The 20,941-nt window shown below is 38.3% G+C and overlaps 1 protein-coding gene across 2 annotated transcripts in view; it reads left to right on the forward strand.

The window, feature by feature from the left end:
* Blvra (biliverdin reductase A) overlaps positions 1-20,941 on the forward strand; it is a 53,525-nt gene that overhangs the window by 2,767 nt on the left and 29,817 nt on the right. For both annotated transcript variants that reach the window (XM_020157695.2, XM_020157697.2), the window contains exon 2: positions 3,947-3,979. In XM_020157695.2, coding sequence (XP_020013284.1) covers positions 3,968-3,979 — 12 coding nt within the window. In that variant the 5' untranslated portion in view covers positions 3,947-3,967. The remainder of the gene's footprint in view (positions 1-3,946; positions 3,980-20,941) is intronic.

Raw genomic sequence — 20,941 nt, forward strand, 5'->3', positions numbered from 1 at the left:
GAACTAAGAACTTTCAGTTAACCAAGTCAAACACCCAAAAAAATTATGCCCAAAGAGAACAACAACAACAGCATCTCAGCGCCAAAAGAGAGTGTAGGATCTAAAATCATCTATTTTCCTCTGCTCCCTTTTCCCTACTTTTTCTAAGTGCAGAAAGTAAGGGACCAGGCGACCACATGCCCAAGCCTTAATCACATAGCTAGGAGGTATCCAAGCCAGGCCTAGGATTCTGGTCTCTTGAGTCACAGGCAGGTACTTATCCCTAGAGAGACAGCTTGAGGGTATGTACCTGAACTTATGTTTTGCGGTCAAGCCAAATAAAAGCTCAAACTCCAAGACTGCTTATCAGACCTGGTGTAATAGAAATAAGAGGTGAAAAAACCTGCCTTGAATTGCTTTAAATAGGCAATTCAAAGCAAATTTACGCAAAAGAGCTGACCTTTCACTTTTTGTACTGAACAGCTGCAGCCTCAGCTGTCCTTATGCAATAATGCAGAAGCAAAGTCAATGTTCTTCAGAAACCAACTCAAGATTTCTTCTGCTTCTCCCTTCCCCCGTCTTCTTCTGGAAAAGCATACCATGTTTCTGATTGGGAAGTTTCATTAATTTGCCCTCATTTAATTGATCAATTTAATGCAATCATAGTCACAGTTTATAACTGATGCAATCATGATCATGTAAGAGTGGATTTTTTTTTTTACTTGATAGAGATGTGCTAAAGTTAATCTAGAGATTTGAGCAAATGAGAATAGATAAGAATACTGACAAGATGAATGAGCAAACTTGAAGGACAAAGTATCAAAATATAGAACTGCGTTCATGTAAACAGGATATGAATTATAGATGTCGGTATATAGATCAATGGCATGGCTGAGTCAGTGAAATAAAAAAGCAACTGTATTAATAAATATCTCTGAGGGAAAGGATAAATTTTGGTGAATAATGTGGAAACAATTTGATGCTTTGGAGAAAAGTAAAGTGAGAATCTTTCCACATGCCATATGGGAAAATACTTTCTTTTTTTTTTTTTTTTGAGGTACTAGGGATCAAATCCAGTCCTTGTGAATGCTAGGCAGATGGTCTACCACTAGGTTATATGTCCAGAACATCTCTTGGAAAAATCTTTGTAAACATCATACCAAAGTCAGAAAACTTAGTGCTTCCATGTTTACCCACTTAGATAATAAATCATTGAAATAAAAAAAGCCTAAACAAACCTAAATCTCTTGTTATAGGATTAATTCTTAGATGTTTTAGGATCTATTAAAATATAGAAAAAAATTTTCCCTGGTTTCTGTTTAAACATAAACAAGTAGGACAGGATGGTGGAAAAGGAGAAGAAAGATGTGTGATGGGCAGGTAGGGTGTTGTTTTCAGTTGGCTTTTATCACTGTGACAAAATACCTGATATGGTGAACTTGTATGGAGGAAAGGTTTGTTTTGACTATGGTGTCAGGTTTCAGACCATGGTTGGTTATCTCCTTGTTTGGGGACCTGTTGTCAGGTAGTATACCATGGTGGGAGCTCATGGTGGAGGAAACCGCTCAGCTCACGGGAGCCAAGAAGCAAAGGGAAAGAGGAGGACTCCTACATTTCCCAATAGCACCATCAGCTGGAATGAAGCCTTCCACATATGGGTCTTTGGGGACATGTAAGATCTAAACTATAGTATGTGTTGAAAGGTGGAGCCAGATCTCAACTGGTCTGATGTTGCTGGGAGTTGAAAGTTAGAGACAAAAGGATATGGGAAGAATCTGGCTAACCTTTGCAATGATGCATCCCTGACAGGTCTCCCAGATGCTCAAAGCTCTATGAGCACCCCAGCAATGTAGTTCATCGCAGATGATACACACTGATACCTAAATGCGGTATGGTTTCTAGGTAGGACTGTGTCTCATGCACATGCATCTCTCTAAAGATGCTTTATGTTTTCTTTTGTTTTGCTTTCCCCACATTCTGCAGCAAGGTTTGTAAGTAATTTTTTATGTTTCATAGACTTTTATTAAAGGAAAGCTTTCCTATAAGTTCTAATTAGAAAGGGAAAGCAAGTAGTAGTTATGTTTCTACAAGGACAGAGCATTCAGGGTAATTGATTTCTTCTGAATGTTTGGGTCTGGAGACAGAAATAGGAAGCAGTGGGATTGCCTGGTCAGAGGCTGTGTTGTTTGCATTTTAATATGTATTTCTGATCTGCCTTCCTTAGAGCTAGTACCCAACTGTAGTCCCTCAAGAATGTCAGAGGGTGTATGTTCTCCACCACACTTTGACCAATACACTCTAGCAAATATTTTGATCATTCTGCTTGATAGGACATCTTGGTGATGTCATAATTGACATCCTGTGAGCCTGTAAACATTTTTGAGTTGGAACTGACTTTAGAGTTGAAGTCTAACCATTTACTTCACAGATGTAGAGCCTGTTCATCCATGATTGCTTGGCAGTCCATAATGACCCAGAACTAAACAGCAGGTCTCCTTTATCCTAAAAACTCTCTGGGTGCATGTAAGACAGCTCCTGTAAGAACTCTGGAGTTTAGCTCAAGAACCAGATATTCTGGAAATGGCAGGGTAGTATCATAAGGCCTTAGGATGAGGCCAAAGGCTGAGACCCTGAATGCTAAGTCTATAGTAGTCTGTTTAGTTGCTCTTTTAAAAAACAAAGTCCTCTGGGAACTAGGTCAGGAGTACTTTTACCTTTCATGAACTTTAGGTACCTCCTCTATAAAATGGAATTAATATTAGCTGTTTTGATGAAGGTTGTGCAGATTGGAGTTATTATCTACAAAGTAGCTTGCACAAATAGGCTCATGACTGTTTTTATCCTCACATTTGTGAGTTTTATTATCTGTTTTCCTCACTCATAAGCTCCAAGGGAGACTTAAACTGAAGTTCTTCCAGTATGTCAAGTACAGTAGAGTGTTGGGGAGGCAACCAGAGTGTGCTGTTCCAGGCCCTCTGATGTCCAGGACACTGCTCCATGCCACATATACTGCACTTAGTCCTGTACCCTTCAACTCCCCACCCATGGTCTAGCTGTCAGCGTTTTAGTCATCCTTCTGAGATAGTTTATGCACAAAAGACATCACACTTACACTGACTCTATAGGATCTGAGAAGAAGGTCATCTGATTTTGTCAAACTCTGCCTTTTAAGGTTTTCCTCTTAGCAAAATCTCTTTTTCATATTTGTCCAGAGATAGGAAAAGACTTCAGATAGGAATAACTTTCTGTATAGCATGTGCTGACCAGGACTTGAGACCTACTCTGAAAACAGAAAAGAGCAGTGGGGAGAGAAAAGGGAGGGAATGACTGGAAACACGTTCTTCTCAACAGAAAGCCCAGATGATTACCATGTGGTATTCTTCAAGTGGTCCTGGAGTTGCCAGAGTCGAGGGTTTTTTAATAAATGGAGATTATTATTGCATTGTTATTGCTGATTACCATCCCTACATGTAGCAAAAAGGAATCAGATCATGTGCAAGGTTGGGGGTCCCTCAGTGTTCACCTTCTCCCTTGACCTCCTGGACATTGCATACAGGGAGAGGGGCTAGGGATGTGTCTTTAGTCTTTCTTTTAACATAATAAATTCAAATCCTCTAAAAATTCAGCTTGGGGGGGGAGGGAAGGTACATGTTTCTTATTGCATTGCTTGTCTCCAAAAATAAAATCTAGTTAAAAAGATATCCTTTCCATATACTCTTCTACTTAAGAGCTGGATCTTGGGGTTTGGAAATGCCCTTTGATAGGAAGCTCTGCTGGCATGACATTTCAAGGAAGTTTTCCTCCGTTAGCCTGTTGGAGGGCACAGGTTGATGAAGGCATTTGGAAAGACGAGACTTATGGGAGAGGAAGTAATGGAGGAGAATGTGGGAATATAATTAGGAGAGCATTTGTATGAAGTTTGGGGAGGTGTCACTAGAATCCTGAATCTCTGCTTTTGTCTTCACAGGCACTGAAGGAAAAAACCAAGATGAACACAGAAGTAAGTCCTTTACAAAGACCTTTGTTGGGATGCCTTTTTTTGCAACACCCCTAATTTCTTCTTCCCAGAATATCCTTACCCCCTACAGAGCTTTCAGTAACATCAGCAAAAACTTAAAAACACCCCCTGCACTCTATTGATATGTTCATGGCTCTGGGTGATAGAGAAGAATGAGGCCCCTTTGGGTTCTTATCTGTGCTCATCCAGTTTGAGTTAGAGTCATACTTACTCAAGATAGCTAATCCTAAAACAACATTTAAGAGCTAGGGATGGTAGTGGGCTGGGAAGAGTGCTGGACCTACAACCCTGAGGTGTATTAATTATCCTGAGAACCCTTGACTCAGTTTATTGGGACCTGTCTTTGTCTTGTCTCCTTGGTGCTCTTATTTCCTGTCCTTTGATCCAAGGAGTTTCTGAGGTCCCCCCCACCTCGCTATTTTTTTCTCTGTTTGGTTTTACTCATCTGTCCTTTCTGCTTTCACATCCTCCAGTTTGGCCTAGAGCTTTTAGTTCATCACTTCAAAGTACTATTCTGCTGTGTTTTCAACTCTTTTCCCCTTCCTGTCTTCATCCACCATGGCAAACCCAGGCTATCCCCACAGGATGGTGATCTTGGAAGAGTGGCACAGCTTTGTGCTGTTTGTAGCTGACAGATACCTCTAAACCCTTATCTAGGGGGTCTGCATTGTATGTAGCCCTATGCAGCTCTATTTCCTATTGCCATTAACAATCTAGTCTATTCATCATTCTTGCTAAGCTCTGTACTTGTCAAAACTCCCTCCTCCCTCTTAGCATCTATCACTTTTTTACTTTGCAAGGGGAAAATGTAAAAATTTCATCTGATGTCATCTCTCTCTGTTCCTGTCTCTCCATGTGTCTTGTTCCTTTTGTCACAGAGAAAGTTATTTTGATCATGAGATAGCTGTGAGTATCAGAACTCCCAACCGAATGTGGCTTTTTTTCCTACTAGTGCAGATGAAAGGCTGGCTTCATGGTGAATTGACTCAGTGGCTCAGTGATGCTCTCCAGAAGCTAGGATCTTTTAATTTCTCTGCTCTCCTCCATCTCTGCTCTCTACCTTAGTGACATTCCCCTGTAGTATTGAGAAAGAAGTGGCCTCCAACACCTCTTTCAGGAATGTGGGAACCTCTCTTTTCTTGAAGCCCCATCAAATGCCTCCTTAGGTATTTTTGGCCAGAATCAGGTTACTTCACCATTCCTGGAGCAGCAACTATGTCCAAGAGAAGGGCTTTTGCTGATTGGCTTAGACTAGTCAGACTCAAATTGTAATGGCTTGCCCTGTACCTTTGAGCCAGGTATTGGAAGAAGAAGGAAATGGATGTTGAATAGGATCTATCTATATGCCGCCAAAGCTACCCTTTTCCATACTCTGAAATTTCAAACTCTCCTTCCTGTACAGACCTTGTTCTGCCTCCTTACTTGTTTCGTTTATCAGCTGCATCGTTCACCTCATTTCTACTAGCTGTTTCTCATAAGTATTTCAGAGAGGTTTCATTTTTGCTTTCTTAGAAGAAAACAATGCCTCATATCTTGTTGAGCTGCTGTTGCTCTATTTTTCTCTTCCCCTTCAAAATAAGCTTTTGGAATGAGTTGTCTGCAGTTAATTTCTCCATTTTTCTTTTCTCTCACCCATTCTCAACCTGCTAAAATTTGGCTTCCTTTCCTACCTACCGTTGTGCTAAAATTATTCTGTCAGCATCATCAATGACTTTTTTAAATTATATAAAAATCATTTTTGTAATAATTTATATGTACATCATACAGAATTCAAAAGATTCAAAATATAATATTTCAAAATATTTTAAATATAAATAGAGTCTCCTACTCCGAATCCTGCCAGTCTTCCTCAACCTGGGGCTGAATTCTGTGGGCAGCATTCTTGTGCCTCTGACCTCCTATTCTGTAGACACTCCCTAATAATGCTTAAGGGCTTTTAAGTTCCAGTGAAACAATAGGAAATCTGCATTGATACTGCCTGGCCCAGTGACAGTTCTGTCAGTCCTGAATTGCCTCTCTGTCTTATATCTCATCCTCTTCTACTTCGATGTTTTCTTCGTCTCAATCTTTTGAAAACATTCCTAGACTTGGGGTGCGTTTCCCCTTTTCTTCTGTCTTAAAGATGTGTCGCCTGGTGTCTGCGACTGCATCCTTACTTCCATTTTATACCCGATCCCTTTGCAGTCTGACTTTTTTCTCACTGCTCTACATCTCAGGGGAAGTTTGCCAGTGAGCTCCATGTCGATAGAGGAAGATTTTCCTAGAAACATTTGACATTATTGCTATATTTTGGATTTTTTTTTTTGTGGTACTTAGAATTGAACTAACGATACTGCCCTTGCTAGTCAAGTGCTCTTCCACTTGAGCCATGGCCCTAGTCTTTTTGCTCTTAGTTTGTTTTTCAGAAAGAGTCTAACACTTTTGCCCCCCGCCAGCCATGAACTGTGATCTTCCTATCTCCACCTTCTGATTGTTGGAATACAGACATTAAATTAGTACTACCACGCCCAGTCTATATTTTGAATCTTAAATGTTCTAGGCTGATTCCCTAGTTTGGCTATTGTGAATAGTGCCACTATTAACATGGGTGTGCAGGTGTCTTGATTTTATGTTGACTTGCATTCCCTTCAGATATATGCTCAGAAGACCACATTCATCTTGAAGTATGTATGCCCTTTGACACCTTAGGGGTTCAGTCTGTCTCTCTGCTCAACTCTTACTTTGGCTCCTTGTCTCTTTTCCTTAAAAGTCTGTTTGTCCAGGTACTTCTTGCTCTATCCATGGTCTTGAGGGCTTATTTCTTTCCACAGCTTTCATTAACAGTGTGTGTTTAGGGAAGTCCCAAGTAGAAATGTCAGGCAGCTCTTTCTCAACTGCAGATTCACACAGTCAGCAGTCTATTGTTTATCTTCATTGAACAGTTCCATAGTGACCCCAAACTCATGATTGTCCAAAATGTACTTGCTGCTTGTATCTGCCCCAGTTCTGTTTTCCTTATGGAGTCCCTCAGAGACTAAACTCCAATAGTCATTTATCAAATGCTGGAAATCCTGTTATTTCCTTGATTTAGCCAATCATCAGAACTTCTCTTACTCCACCCTCTGAGTTGCTCTAGATTTGGCTTGATGTTCATGATGGTAAAAACATCAAGGAACTTACTGGTAAGTGAGCCATAAGTTCTCTAAAATATGCCCATTTATTTACTTTTTGCTTCCTCATTGCTTCCTCACTTACTTAGTTTTTACTTACTTTCCTATACTTTCCTATAGGCCATTGTCTCTCCTCTTTCACGCATACAGGACATTTTTCCTTCACATGCACATGGTTTTGTTGGCTTGTGGATGGTCCCTCATTGGGTTTATTGTTCATTGTCTTTTCATCCTCATTCTCACTCTACCAAAGACATCTATTCTAAGGTATTAAAAACTTTCCATAGTGTTTGTGTATTTCTGTGAAAATGTGTTTTTGTGTAAATCCTTTTAAAATTACATAGAATAAAATTTACTCTTGGGGAGGGCTGAGCAGGTCTGTCAGTTACAACACATGTGTGGAATTGTGTAACCATCACCACAATAAGGATGCAGAGCCTCACCTAGAACGTTTCCTTCTATTGCTTCTCTGTAGCCTATGCATCTCTCCCTTGGCAACCACTGTGTAATGGTCTAATTTACATAATTGTGTTTTGTTACAATTTTCACTTTGGTGTCTTTCATATTTTTTTCCACTTAGTACTATATTTGCAGATATAACATATAGTTAATCTGGTACATAGCCCTTAGGTTGTGCATTCATTTAATCCTATCAAAAAGCCTCTGAACAAGATGCTGTTGTTGCCTATGTTTTGTGAATGAGAAAAATGACTGTTAATATAGATTGCTGTAAGAAACAGGGCACTAAGATGCAGACCAAGGACTAAGTCTTGATGTGGTTCCATGAATTCCTTTGATCATATTCAGATCCAATTAATCCTGTCATCCACTTCTCCTGTCATTTCTTCTGCATTGAGAGTTTGCTCAGAGCCCTGTATTATCTCCCTCACATCAATTTCTATTGCTCTGTCTTTATTTCCTCACATTACCTTCTTTCCTCTCACTTCATACATAGTTGTCTGCTTACTTTGTTCATCTTATTTTCCTCATGGCATCTGACCTGATGCCTCAGATATAGTTTATTTTCACTAAATGTCAGCTGACCTAACAATAGGCTGACTTAGAAACTGTTGAGTAATCTTATATGCAGTCCAGAGCTTGGGTGGTTAGTGAAAATATAGAAGAAATTCACATGGCAGAAATTGTCAAGAAAACTTGGCTGTTGACTCATCTGTAGCTTGAGGGGAAGGGGCAGAAGAATCCTCAGTCACAATCAGCCCTTTTCTCTCAGAGGATGTTTGTCTAAGTAATGACTCCCATGGCTACAAGCATTTCAGGCTTAGTGCCTGATAAGATTCTTGGGGCCACAGACCTTTGCCCGGAAGTTCAAAGAATAACCAGTCCAGGTGAGGTGGAAGATTGGAGTTCTGCAGAACATGAAGATCTAGGTCAGGATGTGACAGCCAAGAAGAAATTCCCAGTTTGCGTTTTTTTCTTCTAACTGGAGCTGCAAGATATTAGAGTTTTTCAGCACAGAGGTGGTCACGGAAGCCTTTAGGATGAGGATACCCCTGTGTGGGAACATGGGTGAGAAAGAAGAACAGAAGACAACTATTGAGCATTGGGAACTATGCTCATGTGGGGGGCAAGGTGAAGAAGGAAAGTGGTCAGGTGTGGAAAGAAAACCTCTGTGGCACGAGATGAAAGAGGATGGATGAAGAAGAACTTTTAAAGAAGGTCCAATGAAGTGTCCAAGAGAACTTGGCTAAGGAGAAGCCCTTGAATGTGGCAATGGGAAGATCTTGGATGACCTGTGGACCACATTCCTTGGTGAAGCAGAAAGGCATGGGAGTGAAAACCACATTACAGTGGAGCCAGGAGGAGTGAGAGGAGGCAAGTGAGGATTCAGGGAGATTTGGAGGTATTGGATAGTACATGGTCAGGGGTGCTCCTAGAAATGGGTCAGTATAGGACATCAGGCACTGTAGAGGAAACTCAAGGAAGCAGGTGAGTAAACGAAAGGCACTACCAGCTGCAGAGTTATCACCTGAGAGCATCCCTTATGTATTCATATCTACTTTAAGTGGTTGCTTATGTGCTGAGCAAATGTCAAAATTTTAATGGGTGGAAAAAGACTAAGAAGTCCTCTTCCCTCCACCCCTGTTTCCTAGGGATCCTATATCTCATGCTCCCAGTGAAAGCTGGTCACCTGTGTTACTAGTTTCTCAGCCATCTATTCAGAGAGATGCTAATTATGTACAACAGATACTTTTTCCTTTAGTCATTTCCTTCTTTTTTTTAATACTAAGTATAGCCCACAACTCACAGTGGTGTTTACTTTTTTTTCTCTCATTCTTGAAGAACAATTCTTTTTTTTTTTAAAGTGGCTCAAAAGTTGATTTTTTTGGAGCTTTTTTCTTTTTTTAAAATTGAAGTAAAATGCACATTTCAAAATCTACCTTCATAACCATTTTTAAGTGTTAAATAAATTTATATTGTGAAATCAATGTACAGATCTCTTTTTACGCTGAGAACTGAAATTCTATGCCCATTAAACAGCATCTTTCCATTCCCCTTCTTTCAGCTCCTGGCAGTCACCATTCTGCTTTCCATGTCTTTAATTTTGAAAGCTCTAGGTACTTCATGTAAGTGAACTTCTACAGTATGTCTTTTTGCGATTGTCTTACTTCTTTTAGCATAATATCCTTAGGACTTGTCCTTGTAGCATATATTCAGTGTTTTTCTTTTTAAGAGTGAGTATATTTCATGTTATGCACGTACTTTAGCACATTTTCTCATTCATTCATTCATTGATGAACACTTGGGTAACTGCCATCTTTTGGCTGTTGTGGATAATACAGCTACAAACCTGGTTATACCAATGTCTCTTCTAGATGCTGCTTGTAATAATTTGGGGAACATACCCAGCAATATAATTGATGAATCCTATGGTAGTACTATTTTTTATTTTGAGGAACTTTCATACTGTTTTCCATAATAAGTGTACCAATTTATATTCTTATAACTACCAAAGCATTTCCTTTTCTCTACATCTTTGCCAACACTTATCTTATTTTTTTTTTTGTCATTGATAATAGTCATTCTAACTAGGTTGAGGTGATAGCTAATTGTGGCTTTGATTTGCATTTCCTCAATTATTAGTAATATTGACCATCTTTTTAGTTTATTTTTAAATTTTTGATTAATTAATGATATGAGGGGATTTCAGTGTGATATTTCCATAGATGTGTGTGTACAGTGTACCTTGAACAAGTTCACCCCCTCCATTATGTTTCAGTTCTCCCTCTTTCTCCTTCCACCCTTTTAAACAGTGTTCAGTGGATTTCATTATACTCTCTTCATAGATATATATGTAGCATACTTCGATCATATTCACCCCTCAGTATCCATCCATTCCTTTCCCTCCTCCCTGCCACTGATCTTCCCCAGAGAGTCCCCCATATACATTCAGGTCTCATAATCATCACCATTTTAAGTCTGAGTTCCATAAATGAGCAAAGCATGCCTTTTGAACTTGGTTTATCTCATTCAGCATGATGATTTCCAATTCCAATTCCATCCATTTTCCTGCAAATGACAAAATTACATTTTTCTTTATAGTTGAGTAGTATTACATGGTGTGTGTGTGTGTGTGTGTGTGTGTGTGTGTGTGATATTTTCTTTAACCATTCAATGATTGTTGGGCACCTCAGCTGTTTCCAAATTTTGGGTATTGTGAAGAGAGCTGCAATAAACATGGGTATGCAGGTGTCTCTTGTATATTGATTTATACTCCTTTGGATATATGCTTAAGAGTGTATGATGGTTCGTGAGGTAAGTGTATTTTAGTTTTTTGAGGAAGCTACATACTGAATGGAAATCAGAGTTTACATTCCCACCAACAGTGCATGAGGCAGAGCCACTCATTCTCTGAGTAGGGCACAGGTATCTTAGAGGGTGGTACCAAGGACCTGTTTTCAGATTGTCCCAGTCAGATTGTCTACATCTGCCTCTGGTGGCAATCTCCCAAGCAGACACTGTGGTTCTGAGATCTGTAACTCCCCACGTTGCAATCTTTTAAACACCCAGATTTGCTGAGTTTGAAGGTTACTGCTTGTTGATATTTACAAGCATGCAGCTGCTCTAATTTGAGTTCTCAGTCAGTGGAAGCTGGGTGGGTTTTTCTTTTTTTTTTTTTAAATTGACTTATTTAATGGAGCTATGTGCCAGAAATGGGTTGAGCTGCTGACCTCTGCAGTTTTGCTATTTTCCTACCAGGGATGCTCAGATTGTCCCATCCGGCCCCCTGCCTGACTAAGCTTGCTTCTGGTGGCAGATTCCCATGCTGGGAGCACCAGAACTCTCTTGGCTGTGATTTTTCAAATCTTCTGAATTACTCAGTCTCAAAGCTTGCCTGCCTACAAGGAGTTTCATGTATCTGAACTCTCTGCCAGGGAAGGCTAGGTGCTTCGTTTTGGAGATTTTCCTCAGGTTGCTAGGCAGGTTTGCCAATTGCCTACCCCAGGTCCTTTTAACTACTCAGCTCACTGCAAGTCGAAGCCTCTCTGTGGCCAGTTCTCTGAGTACTTCAGGCTCACTCAGCAGATCCTCCCTCAGCATGGTTCCTTGCCACAGCTCTTTGAGGTACAGGGAATGAAGAATTGTCTTGTTGGCTCCTGGTCTGAGAAATTGCTGACTTGCAATATCCCCTCACTGGGCTTAGGATTTGCAGGAGACATGGATATTGTCTCAGAGCTAGTTCTGCCAGTCTGTCATGGCAGCTGCCTGGCTCACCTTGAGATGGAGACTTCAGCTTCCCCTCCCCCCAGGAGTAGCTGGGGTGGGGCCTGCAAACTGTTTTTCTGTCATCCTTTTGATTCGTTGTATTTTTCAGATATCCTTTCACTCTTTCTCCATGCTCTTCTCTCTATAGCTCTTCTGTATGTAGTCTCTTCTTTGTTATCCATACTCTTATTCACTGGGCCTGATGGAGAAAGCTTCTAGTCTTCCACCATCTGCTCCCCTGTCCCCCTCCCAGATCATTGGCAGTTTGATGGACAATGGATTGAATCTGTAGATTCCTTTCCATATCACCACTTTCACCATATTAACTGTGCTGATGCATGAACATGGGAGGTCTTTCTGTCTTCTGGTGTGTTCTTCAATTCCTTTCAAGGTTTATGATGATCATTACGGAGATCTTTCACTACCTCGGTAAAGTTCATACCTAGATATTTTATTTTGATTTTTTTTCTCAGCCTGTCCATCGTTGGTATATAGAAAAGCTACTGATTTTTTTGTTTGTTGATTTTATATCCTGCTACATTGCTCAAAGTGTTTATAACATGTAGGAGTTTTGGTTGTATCTTTGGGATATTTTAAGTATAAATCATATTACCTGCAAATGGGAATAATTTGACTTCTTCCTTCCCTATTTGAATCCCTGTTATTTCTTTCTTCTGCTTTATTGCTCTGGCTAGGAAATCCAGTAATATATTGAGGGAAGTGGACACCCTTGTCTCCTTCCTGACTTTAGAGAAGATGGTTTCAATTCTTCCACATTTAGTATGATGTTGGCTGTAGGTTTGTCACACATCTTTATTATGTTGAAGTACATTCTTTCTATTCCTAGTTTCCTCAGAGCTTTTATCATGAAAGGACATTGAATTTTGTCAAAAGCCTTTTCCTCATCAATTGAGACGATCATGTGATTTTTGTCCTTGATCATGTTAATGTGCTATATTACAATTCCACCCTTTATTCCTGGAATGAAAGTAACTTGTCATGGTGTATAATTTTTTTTAAGTGTGCTGTTTGTTGAATTTGGTTGACAAGTATTTTCATGAGAATTTTTCTGTCTATGTTCATTAAGGAGATTGGCCCATAATTCTCTTTTTTTGTAGTGTTGGTGTCTGGTTTTAGAATAACTGTAATACTAGCTTCATAGAATGAGTTTAGTAGTGTTTCTTTCCTTTCTATTTCCTGAACAAATTTGAAGAGTATTGGTGTTACTTCTTTTTTAAGTATCTGGTAGAATTTGGCAGTGAATCTGTTGGGTCCTAGACTTTTTCTTTTTTAGAGACTCATTATTATTGCTTCAATCTCATTACTTCTTCTTACAGTTCTGTTTAAGTGGGTATATTCTCGGTTCGATTTTGGTAGGTCAGATGCATCTAGAAATTAACACATTTTTTTCCTAGATTTTCCAGTTTGTTTGGATGTAGGTTTTAGTATTCCCTAATGATTCTCTGAATTTCTTTAGTATTTGTTGTAATATCTCCTCTTTCATCTCTGATTTTATTAAATTAAGTCTTTTCTCTCTTCCTTTTAGTCAGTTTGGCTAAGGGTTTATCAGCCTTTCTTTTTCAAAGGATCATCTTTTTGTATCATTGATTCTTTGTATAGATTTTTGGTCTTAATTTCATTAATTTTGATCCTCATTTGTATTATTTCTTTTCACCCGCTAATTTTGGGTTTAGCTAATTCCTGTCTCACTGGGAGTTTGAGGTGTTTAATGAGGCTATTTGTTTTGAGATATCTCTGTTTTTTGATGTAGGCTGTCATAGCTATCAACTTTCCTCTTATAGCACTGCCTGTCCTATATACCAAAGATTCTGGAAGATTTGTTTTTAATTTTCATTAGATTCGAGGAGCTTTTGGATTTCCTCCTTTATTTCTTGAATTATCCACGGGTTGTTTAACAACATGTTGTTAGTGTTGTTGTGTTTGAATATTTTCTGTAGTTTTTTTTTTTGATGTTAAGTTCTAGTTTTATTCTACTGTGGTTTGATAGGATAGAGAAATTTATTTTAGTTTTCTTCCTTTCTTTTATTGTTTTTACATTTACTTACATGTATATACATTGTTTGGGCCCCCCCACTTCCAGGCAGAACCTGTTCTACCCTTTTGTTTTCCAATTTTGTTGAAGAGAAACTATAAGAGATAATAAGAAAGTCATAACATTTTTGTTAGCTTGAGATAAAGATAGCTATACAGAGAGATTCCTAGCATTGCTTTCATGCACTTGTGTATTGCAACCATCACTGGTTCATCTCTGCCTGATCTTTTGCTACTTCCTGGTCCCCATCTCATGATGGCCTCTACCAGTTTAAAATTACTATATTCGCTCCTCTACAGTAAGCACATCAATCACATTCAAGTTTTAGGTTTCCATCCTTTCCCTACCCTTCCCTACACGTTCTCCCCTTAGTGTGTGACTCATGTCCAATAATATTACTGCATTTGTTTTAGGTCTATAATCTGCATATGAAGGAGAACATGTGATTTTTGACCTTCTGAGCCTGAATAACTTTGCTTAAGATAATGTTCTCCAGTTCCATCCACTTGCTTGCGAATGACAAAATTTCATTCTTTGTGGCTGAGTGAAATTCCATTGTGTATAAATACCACATTTTCTTAATCCATTTGTTGGTAGTGGGACATCTTGGCTGTTTCCATCGCTTGGCTATTGTGAGTAGTGCTGCAATAAACATGGGTGCACAGGTGCCTTTGTAATAACCTGAGTCACATTCCTTCAGGTATATCCCTAGGAGTGGTATTGCTAGATCATATGACAGATCTACGTTTAGTTTTTTAAGAAGCCTCCATATTGTTTTCCAAAGTGGTTGTACTAGTTTACATTCTCACCAGCAGTGTATGAGGGTTCCTTTTTCCTGAATCCTCACCAACATTTGTTGTTGGTGGTGTTTTTGATGATAGCTATTTTAACAAGGGTGAGGTGGAATCTTAGTGTGGTTTTGATTTGCATTTCCTTTATGGCCATGAATTGTAGAATTTTTTCATGTATTTTTTGGCCAGAATTTCTTCTTTTGAAAAAGTTCTGTTTAGTTCAGTTGCCCACTTCTTTATTGGTTCATTGATTTTTGGGGAGTTTAGTTTTTGAGCCCCTGTATATTCTGATTATCACTCCTTTGTGTAAAGTATAGCTAGCAAAGATTTTCTCCCATTCTGGGGGTGGTTTCTTCAATTTAGAGACCATTTCTTTTGTTGTGCAGAAGGTTTTTAATTTCATGTACTCCTATTTGTCCATCCTTTCTTTCTCTTTTTTTTTTTTGCGGTACTAGGGTTTGAACTCAGGGCCTCACACTTGCTAGGCAGGTGATCTACCACTTGAGCCACTCCATCAGCCCTCCATCCTTTCTTTTAGTCGATGGGCTGCTTGAATTCTACTGAGGAAGTCCTTACCTATACCTGTTACTTCCAGAGTATTCCCTGCTCTTTTGTGTATTAACCTCAAGGTTTTGGGTTCAATATTAAGGTTCTAATCCACTTTGAGTTGACACTAGTACAGGGTGATAGGCATGGATCTAGTTTCAGTTTTCTGCAGGCAGATAACCACTTTCCCCAGCAACATTTGTTGAAGAGGCTGTCTTTTCTCCTTTATATGTTTTTGGTGCCTTTGTCAAAAATAAGGTGGGCGTGGCTGTGTGGATTCATATCCGGGTCCTCTATTCTGTTCCACTGGTCTTTATATGTTTTTGTGCCAGTACCATGCTGTTTTTATTGCTATGGCTCTATAATATGGTTTGAAGCTGGGTGTTTTGATACCTCCAGTGTTGCTCTTTTTGATCAGAATTGCCTTGCCTATTCGCGGTCTTTTGTGTTTCTAAGTGAACTTTAGGGTAGAATTTTCGATCTCTGTGATGAATGTCATTGGGGTTTTGATGGGAATTGGATTGAACATGTAGATTGCTTTTAGTAGTATAGCCATTTTTTACTATGTTGATTCTGCCAATTCATGAGCATAGGATATCTTTTTATCTTCTGTAGTCTTCTTTAATCTCTTCAGTGGTTTGTAGTTCTCCTTGTAGTGGTCATTTACATCCTTTGTTAAGTATATTCTTAGGTATGTGATGTTTTTTGAGGCTATTGTAAATGGATTTGTTTTCCCATATTCTTTCTCAATTTGTTCATTGTTGGTGTATAGAAAAGCTACTGATTTTTGTAAGTTGATTTTGTATTCTGCTACATTTCTGAAGCTATTTATGGTATCTAGGAGTTTTTGGGATCTTTGATGTATAGGATCATGTTGTCTGCAAATATGGATTCTTTTACTATTTCTTTACCTATTTGTATTTCTTTTATTTCTTCTTGCTTAATTGCTCTGGCTAGGAATTCCAGGACTATGTTGAAAAGGAGTGGGGATAGTGGGCATCCTTGTCTCGTTCCTGATTTTAGGGGAAATTGTTTCAGTTTTTCTCCATTAAGTTTGATATTGGCTATAGGTTTGTCATCTATAGCTTTTACAATGTTGAGGTATGTTCCTTCTATTTCTAGTTTTCTTAGAGCTTTTATCATGAATTGGTGTTGAATCTTATCAAAGGCTTTTTCTGTGTCTGTTGAGATGATCAAGTGGTTTTTGTCTTTTCTTCTATTACTATGCTGTATTACATTTACTGATTTGTGTATGTTGAACTGCCTCTGGATCCCTGGGATGAAGCCAACTTGGTTGTGGTGAATGATCTTTCTGATGTGTTGTTGGATTCAGTTTGTCATTATTTTATTGAGGATTTTTGCATCGATGTTCATTAAGAAGATTGGCCTATAGTTGTCCTTTTTGGATGTGTCCTCATCCATTTTTGGGATGAGTGTAATGCTGGCTTCATAGAATGAGTTAGGCAGTGTTCCTTCCCTTTCTATTTTGTGGGAAAGTTTCAGAAGTATTGGTATTAGTTCTTTAAAGGTCTGGTATAATTCAGCAGAGAATCCATCAGGTCCTGGCAACATATGGTGAGGTCTTCCTTTCTGATCCATTTGGTTTTTCTATGTCTTTTGATTAAAGAATTGATACCATTAACATTCAGTGTTAATATTCAAATGTATTTAGTAATTCCTGCCATTTTGTTGTTTTTGTAGTGCTTGATTCTTTTCTATTCTGTGTTTGCTTATTAACTTGTCTGTTGAGATTTATTTTTCCTCGTATTTTCAGAATTTCTTTGAGTATCTTCTGCAATACTGATTTATTGTTCATAAATTGCTTTTGTTTTTCTTTATCATGGAAGGTTTTTATTTCTACTTCAGTTATGAAAGATATCCTTGCTGGGTCAAGCAACCTAAGTTTGCAATTGTTTTCTATCAGCACTTGGAATATGACATTACATGACCAACTTGCTTATAAGCTTTCTGTTGAGAAATCTGTTATTTTGTTGGGTTTCCCTATATGTGAGTTGGTGCTTCTCTCTTACATCTTTCAATATTCTTTCCTTGTCTGCTTGCTTAATATTTTAAGTATGATCTGTGTTGGAGTGGTTCTTTTCTGGTCTTGCTTATTGGGTATCTTAAAAACCTTCTGTTACTGTCTCTTTCTCAAGATTTGGGAAATTTTCTCATTATTTTATTGACTATGTTTTCTGTCCCTTTACCTTGCACTTCTTCTGTGCCCATGAGTCATAGGTTTGGTCTTTTAATAGTGTCCTAGAGTTGTTACATTTTTCAATCATACTTCTTTTTTTTTCCATTTCCTTTTTCATCTAGCTGTTTAATACATCTGTGTTATCTTCAAGGCCTGATCTTCTCTCTTCAATTTGATCTGCTCTACTGAAGAGATTTTCTGTTAATTATTATTGGACTCAAGCAAGCCTTTTCAATGCATAAAGAACACTGTATTCTTTTCTATAGATGTGAAATGTTGCATTTTATAGATATACCATAACTTATCCAACTATGCTGCTCTCTGTTAACAACATATAGATTATTTTGACCTTTGGCTTCTTAAAAGTAAGGCTGAAGTAAGTAAACCCATGTCATTTTACCTGTGTAGCTCTGTGTATATTTTTATTGATGGATTTACCAGAGAAAGGGTATTTACACTTTGTGTTATGATCAGTATTTCCAGGTTGCTGTCCATAAATTAGGTTGTCTGGTTTTTTTCTATACTTTCATCATCTTTCTGTTGCTTTGCCAAAATTCTTGAGAAAATCAAATTTATATAGGAAAACATTTAATTTGGCTCATGGTTTCTGAGGTTTCAGTCCAGGGTCACTTGTTGCTTTGGGTTTCTCCTGTCATAGTACATCATGGCCAAAGTATATAGTGGGAAAGGGTTGTTTGTATCATGGCAACCAGGAAGGAAAGAAAGAGAGAAGAAGGAGCCAGTGTTCCAATATCTGTTCCATGATCACTTCCAGTTACCCAGCTTTCCTTAACTATGCCCATCTTAACATTCTTGTACAGTGATTTTGTGTTTTCTTCTACACTTTTCATCTCAAAAATACCCTTTTCTGTAAGTTGGCAGAATGCCTTCTCTTAATCTTAGCTTCTCATGAACTACATTTTCAGGTCTGGAGGGAGACACCAGTGTTTCTGAGTTCAAGGATAAGGGAGAAAGTTTACTTTGTGATTATGATTTGATCTTGAATTAGTTTTGAGTCACTTTATGCTCTGTTAGATGTGTACCTTTTTTGCTGTCTCAAAACTCCTGTCCCTTTATTTCTCATAGTTCCTCTTCTATAGTGGTATTAGTTTAATGAAGGTCAAGATAGTTGAGCCCAGCAGATGAGTGCAAATGGAATTTTAGACATTCTGGTTCTTAGAAGTCCATTGCCTACTCCTCTTTGGACATTTCTTCCTGGCTCATTTCTTTTCAGACGTCAGCATTCTCACAACCCATTTGCAGTTTCCCTTTCACACTTACCTTTTCTCCCCTTTCCTCTGCCTCTGGTTCTTATTCCTGTAATTTTAGCTTCTTGCTGTAGAATGGTATAAGTATCTCTTTTTGTTTTGTTGTATATTTTTTTCTTTTTAAGTTTATGGGTCAAAACCAGGACCTCATACACTGTAGGCAAGCTGTCTACCACTGAGCTATACCCCCAGCCTTAACCAAATTTGAGATGTAGTTTCTTTTCAGAACATACCTTGAAGAGGCCTCACCTAAGATGAAGAAGAACTCCAACAAGTCGTTATCCTCAAAAATAAAGTTCTTTTCAGGGGCTAGGGGCATGGCTCAAGTGGTAGAGTGCCTGCTTAGCAAGCCTGAGGCCCTGAGTTTAAATGCCTGTATTGTAAAAATAAAAAAGGAAAAATAAAATTATCTTCTAATAGGAATTTAACTGTTAAGATACCAGTGTTTTCACCCATATCTTGCCCCATGTGCAGATTTTGCAAAGGAACATATCTAAATCCTAAAGTAGTTCATAATGCTGTATGACACATTATACAAGCCAGGTTTTTGTGCACAGGTTTGCATTAACTAATGAAATAAAAACAGAAGTTTGGCTATTTATAGGTAACAGAGACATTCTTAACCTTGTGGCATTTTTGAAGCTATCAGAGCTTATTGGAATGGATGTTATGTGGAATATAGTAAGTCAGTAGTTAATCTTAGGAGTGACATAAATATTTAACCTAATAAGGGGATTACTTGTCTCTTTGGTTAAAAGAGAAACAAAGGTTTGACCAGGATTATATGTTTTGTCTGCACAGATTCTTTTAGGGTCTATATCACTGGTTTTTGGTAATCAGACTTTTAAAAAGCCAAAGCAAAAACAAAAACTGTACTTGTAACAGTTTTTTTCTGTAACTCAAAGGGAATACTTGGGGGTTAAATTTTGTATTGTCAGTTAAGCGTGATGGCCTTTCTTTCCTGTAGTCTTCCCTGCCTCACAGAACTGAAACCTGGAACTATAGTTCCCAGAGTCCCATTTTATGTGTGCAATTAACCAGGTAGAAACATTCCCTGGAGGCTTGGAATGTTGCATAGAGGCCATTACTCATAGGGTAGGTTTCAGTCGGTTTTGTGAGAGAAGGCCAGTATTTGCTTAGCAGAAGCTTCAGATGAGCTCCAGGTATCCCATCCTCCCAAGCTGCAGGTGAGAAGCTGCATGTGTTTTCTAGACTTTGTAGCGTCCTGGTAGACTCTAGAGAATCACAGGCCTCATTGTTGCAGGGGAGATGGTCAATGATGACTTTTGTAGCCTTAACTCCCAGTGAATGTAATGGTATGCAAGCCTTTAATTCCCTGTGCTCAGATTATTCATACTTAAGGTATAGATATGTGTCACATAGCAACATTTCGTCAGTGATTGACCATGTAATATAATGGTGGCTATACTGTGTAGCTTACATGTATACTAGGTCCTGTCATCTAGGTTTGTCTAAGTATAAGATATGATATTCACACAAGGACAGAATCACCAAACAATACATTTCGCAGAATGTATCCCTGTTGTTACATGATATGTCCATACAATAGTATACATACAGAATAGTTGAGGTTAAGCCATGTGTATATAGAATAGTTTCTCTTTTCCAGATTGAACCCTGATTGTTATCTTTTGAGTTTATAAGAAATGTAGAAGTCAGTTGTCTAACAACAATGGTACAAGGTTCATAAGAGAGGAAATGGAAGTAGGCTGTTGTAATGTTCTTCATGAGAATTGATATAATATTTCTTTAAGGTAGACTGTGGTAAGTAAAATGTATACAATAAAAACAGCATAAATGACCTCTAAAATTATATTAGTAGCCAACAAATGATATGTTATCATAAGAGATGTTCTTATTAATCGAAAAGACTTCAGAAAAAGAGGAGAAAAATAGAACAGATTGTGCAAGTAGAAAGATTTGTATTGGATTTGTGTTTAAACCCAACCATATCAATAATCACAATGTAAATTAAGCACTACAAGGCAGAGATTGTTACATTGAATAAGACCTAACTATATGTTGCCTACAAGAAACTTTAGATAAAAAACATACATAGATTAAAAGAAAAAGAATGAGAAAAATGTGCTATGTTAAGACTAATCAGTGGAAATTGGGAGTGGATTGTTAATATCAGACAAAGTTAATTTCAGGGCAAAGAGTATTACCAGGAATAAAAATACCCCATTTCAGA

Source organism: Castor canadensis, chromosome 2 (assembly GCF_047511655.1).
Source record: "Castor canadensis chromosome 2, mCasCan1.hap1v2, whole genome shotgun sequence".
In the NCBI taxonomy this organism is placed as follows: domain Eukaryota; kingdom Metazoa; phylum Chordata; class Mammalia; order Rodentia; family Castoridae; genus Castor; species Castor canadensis.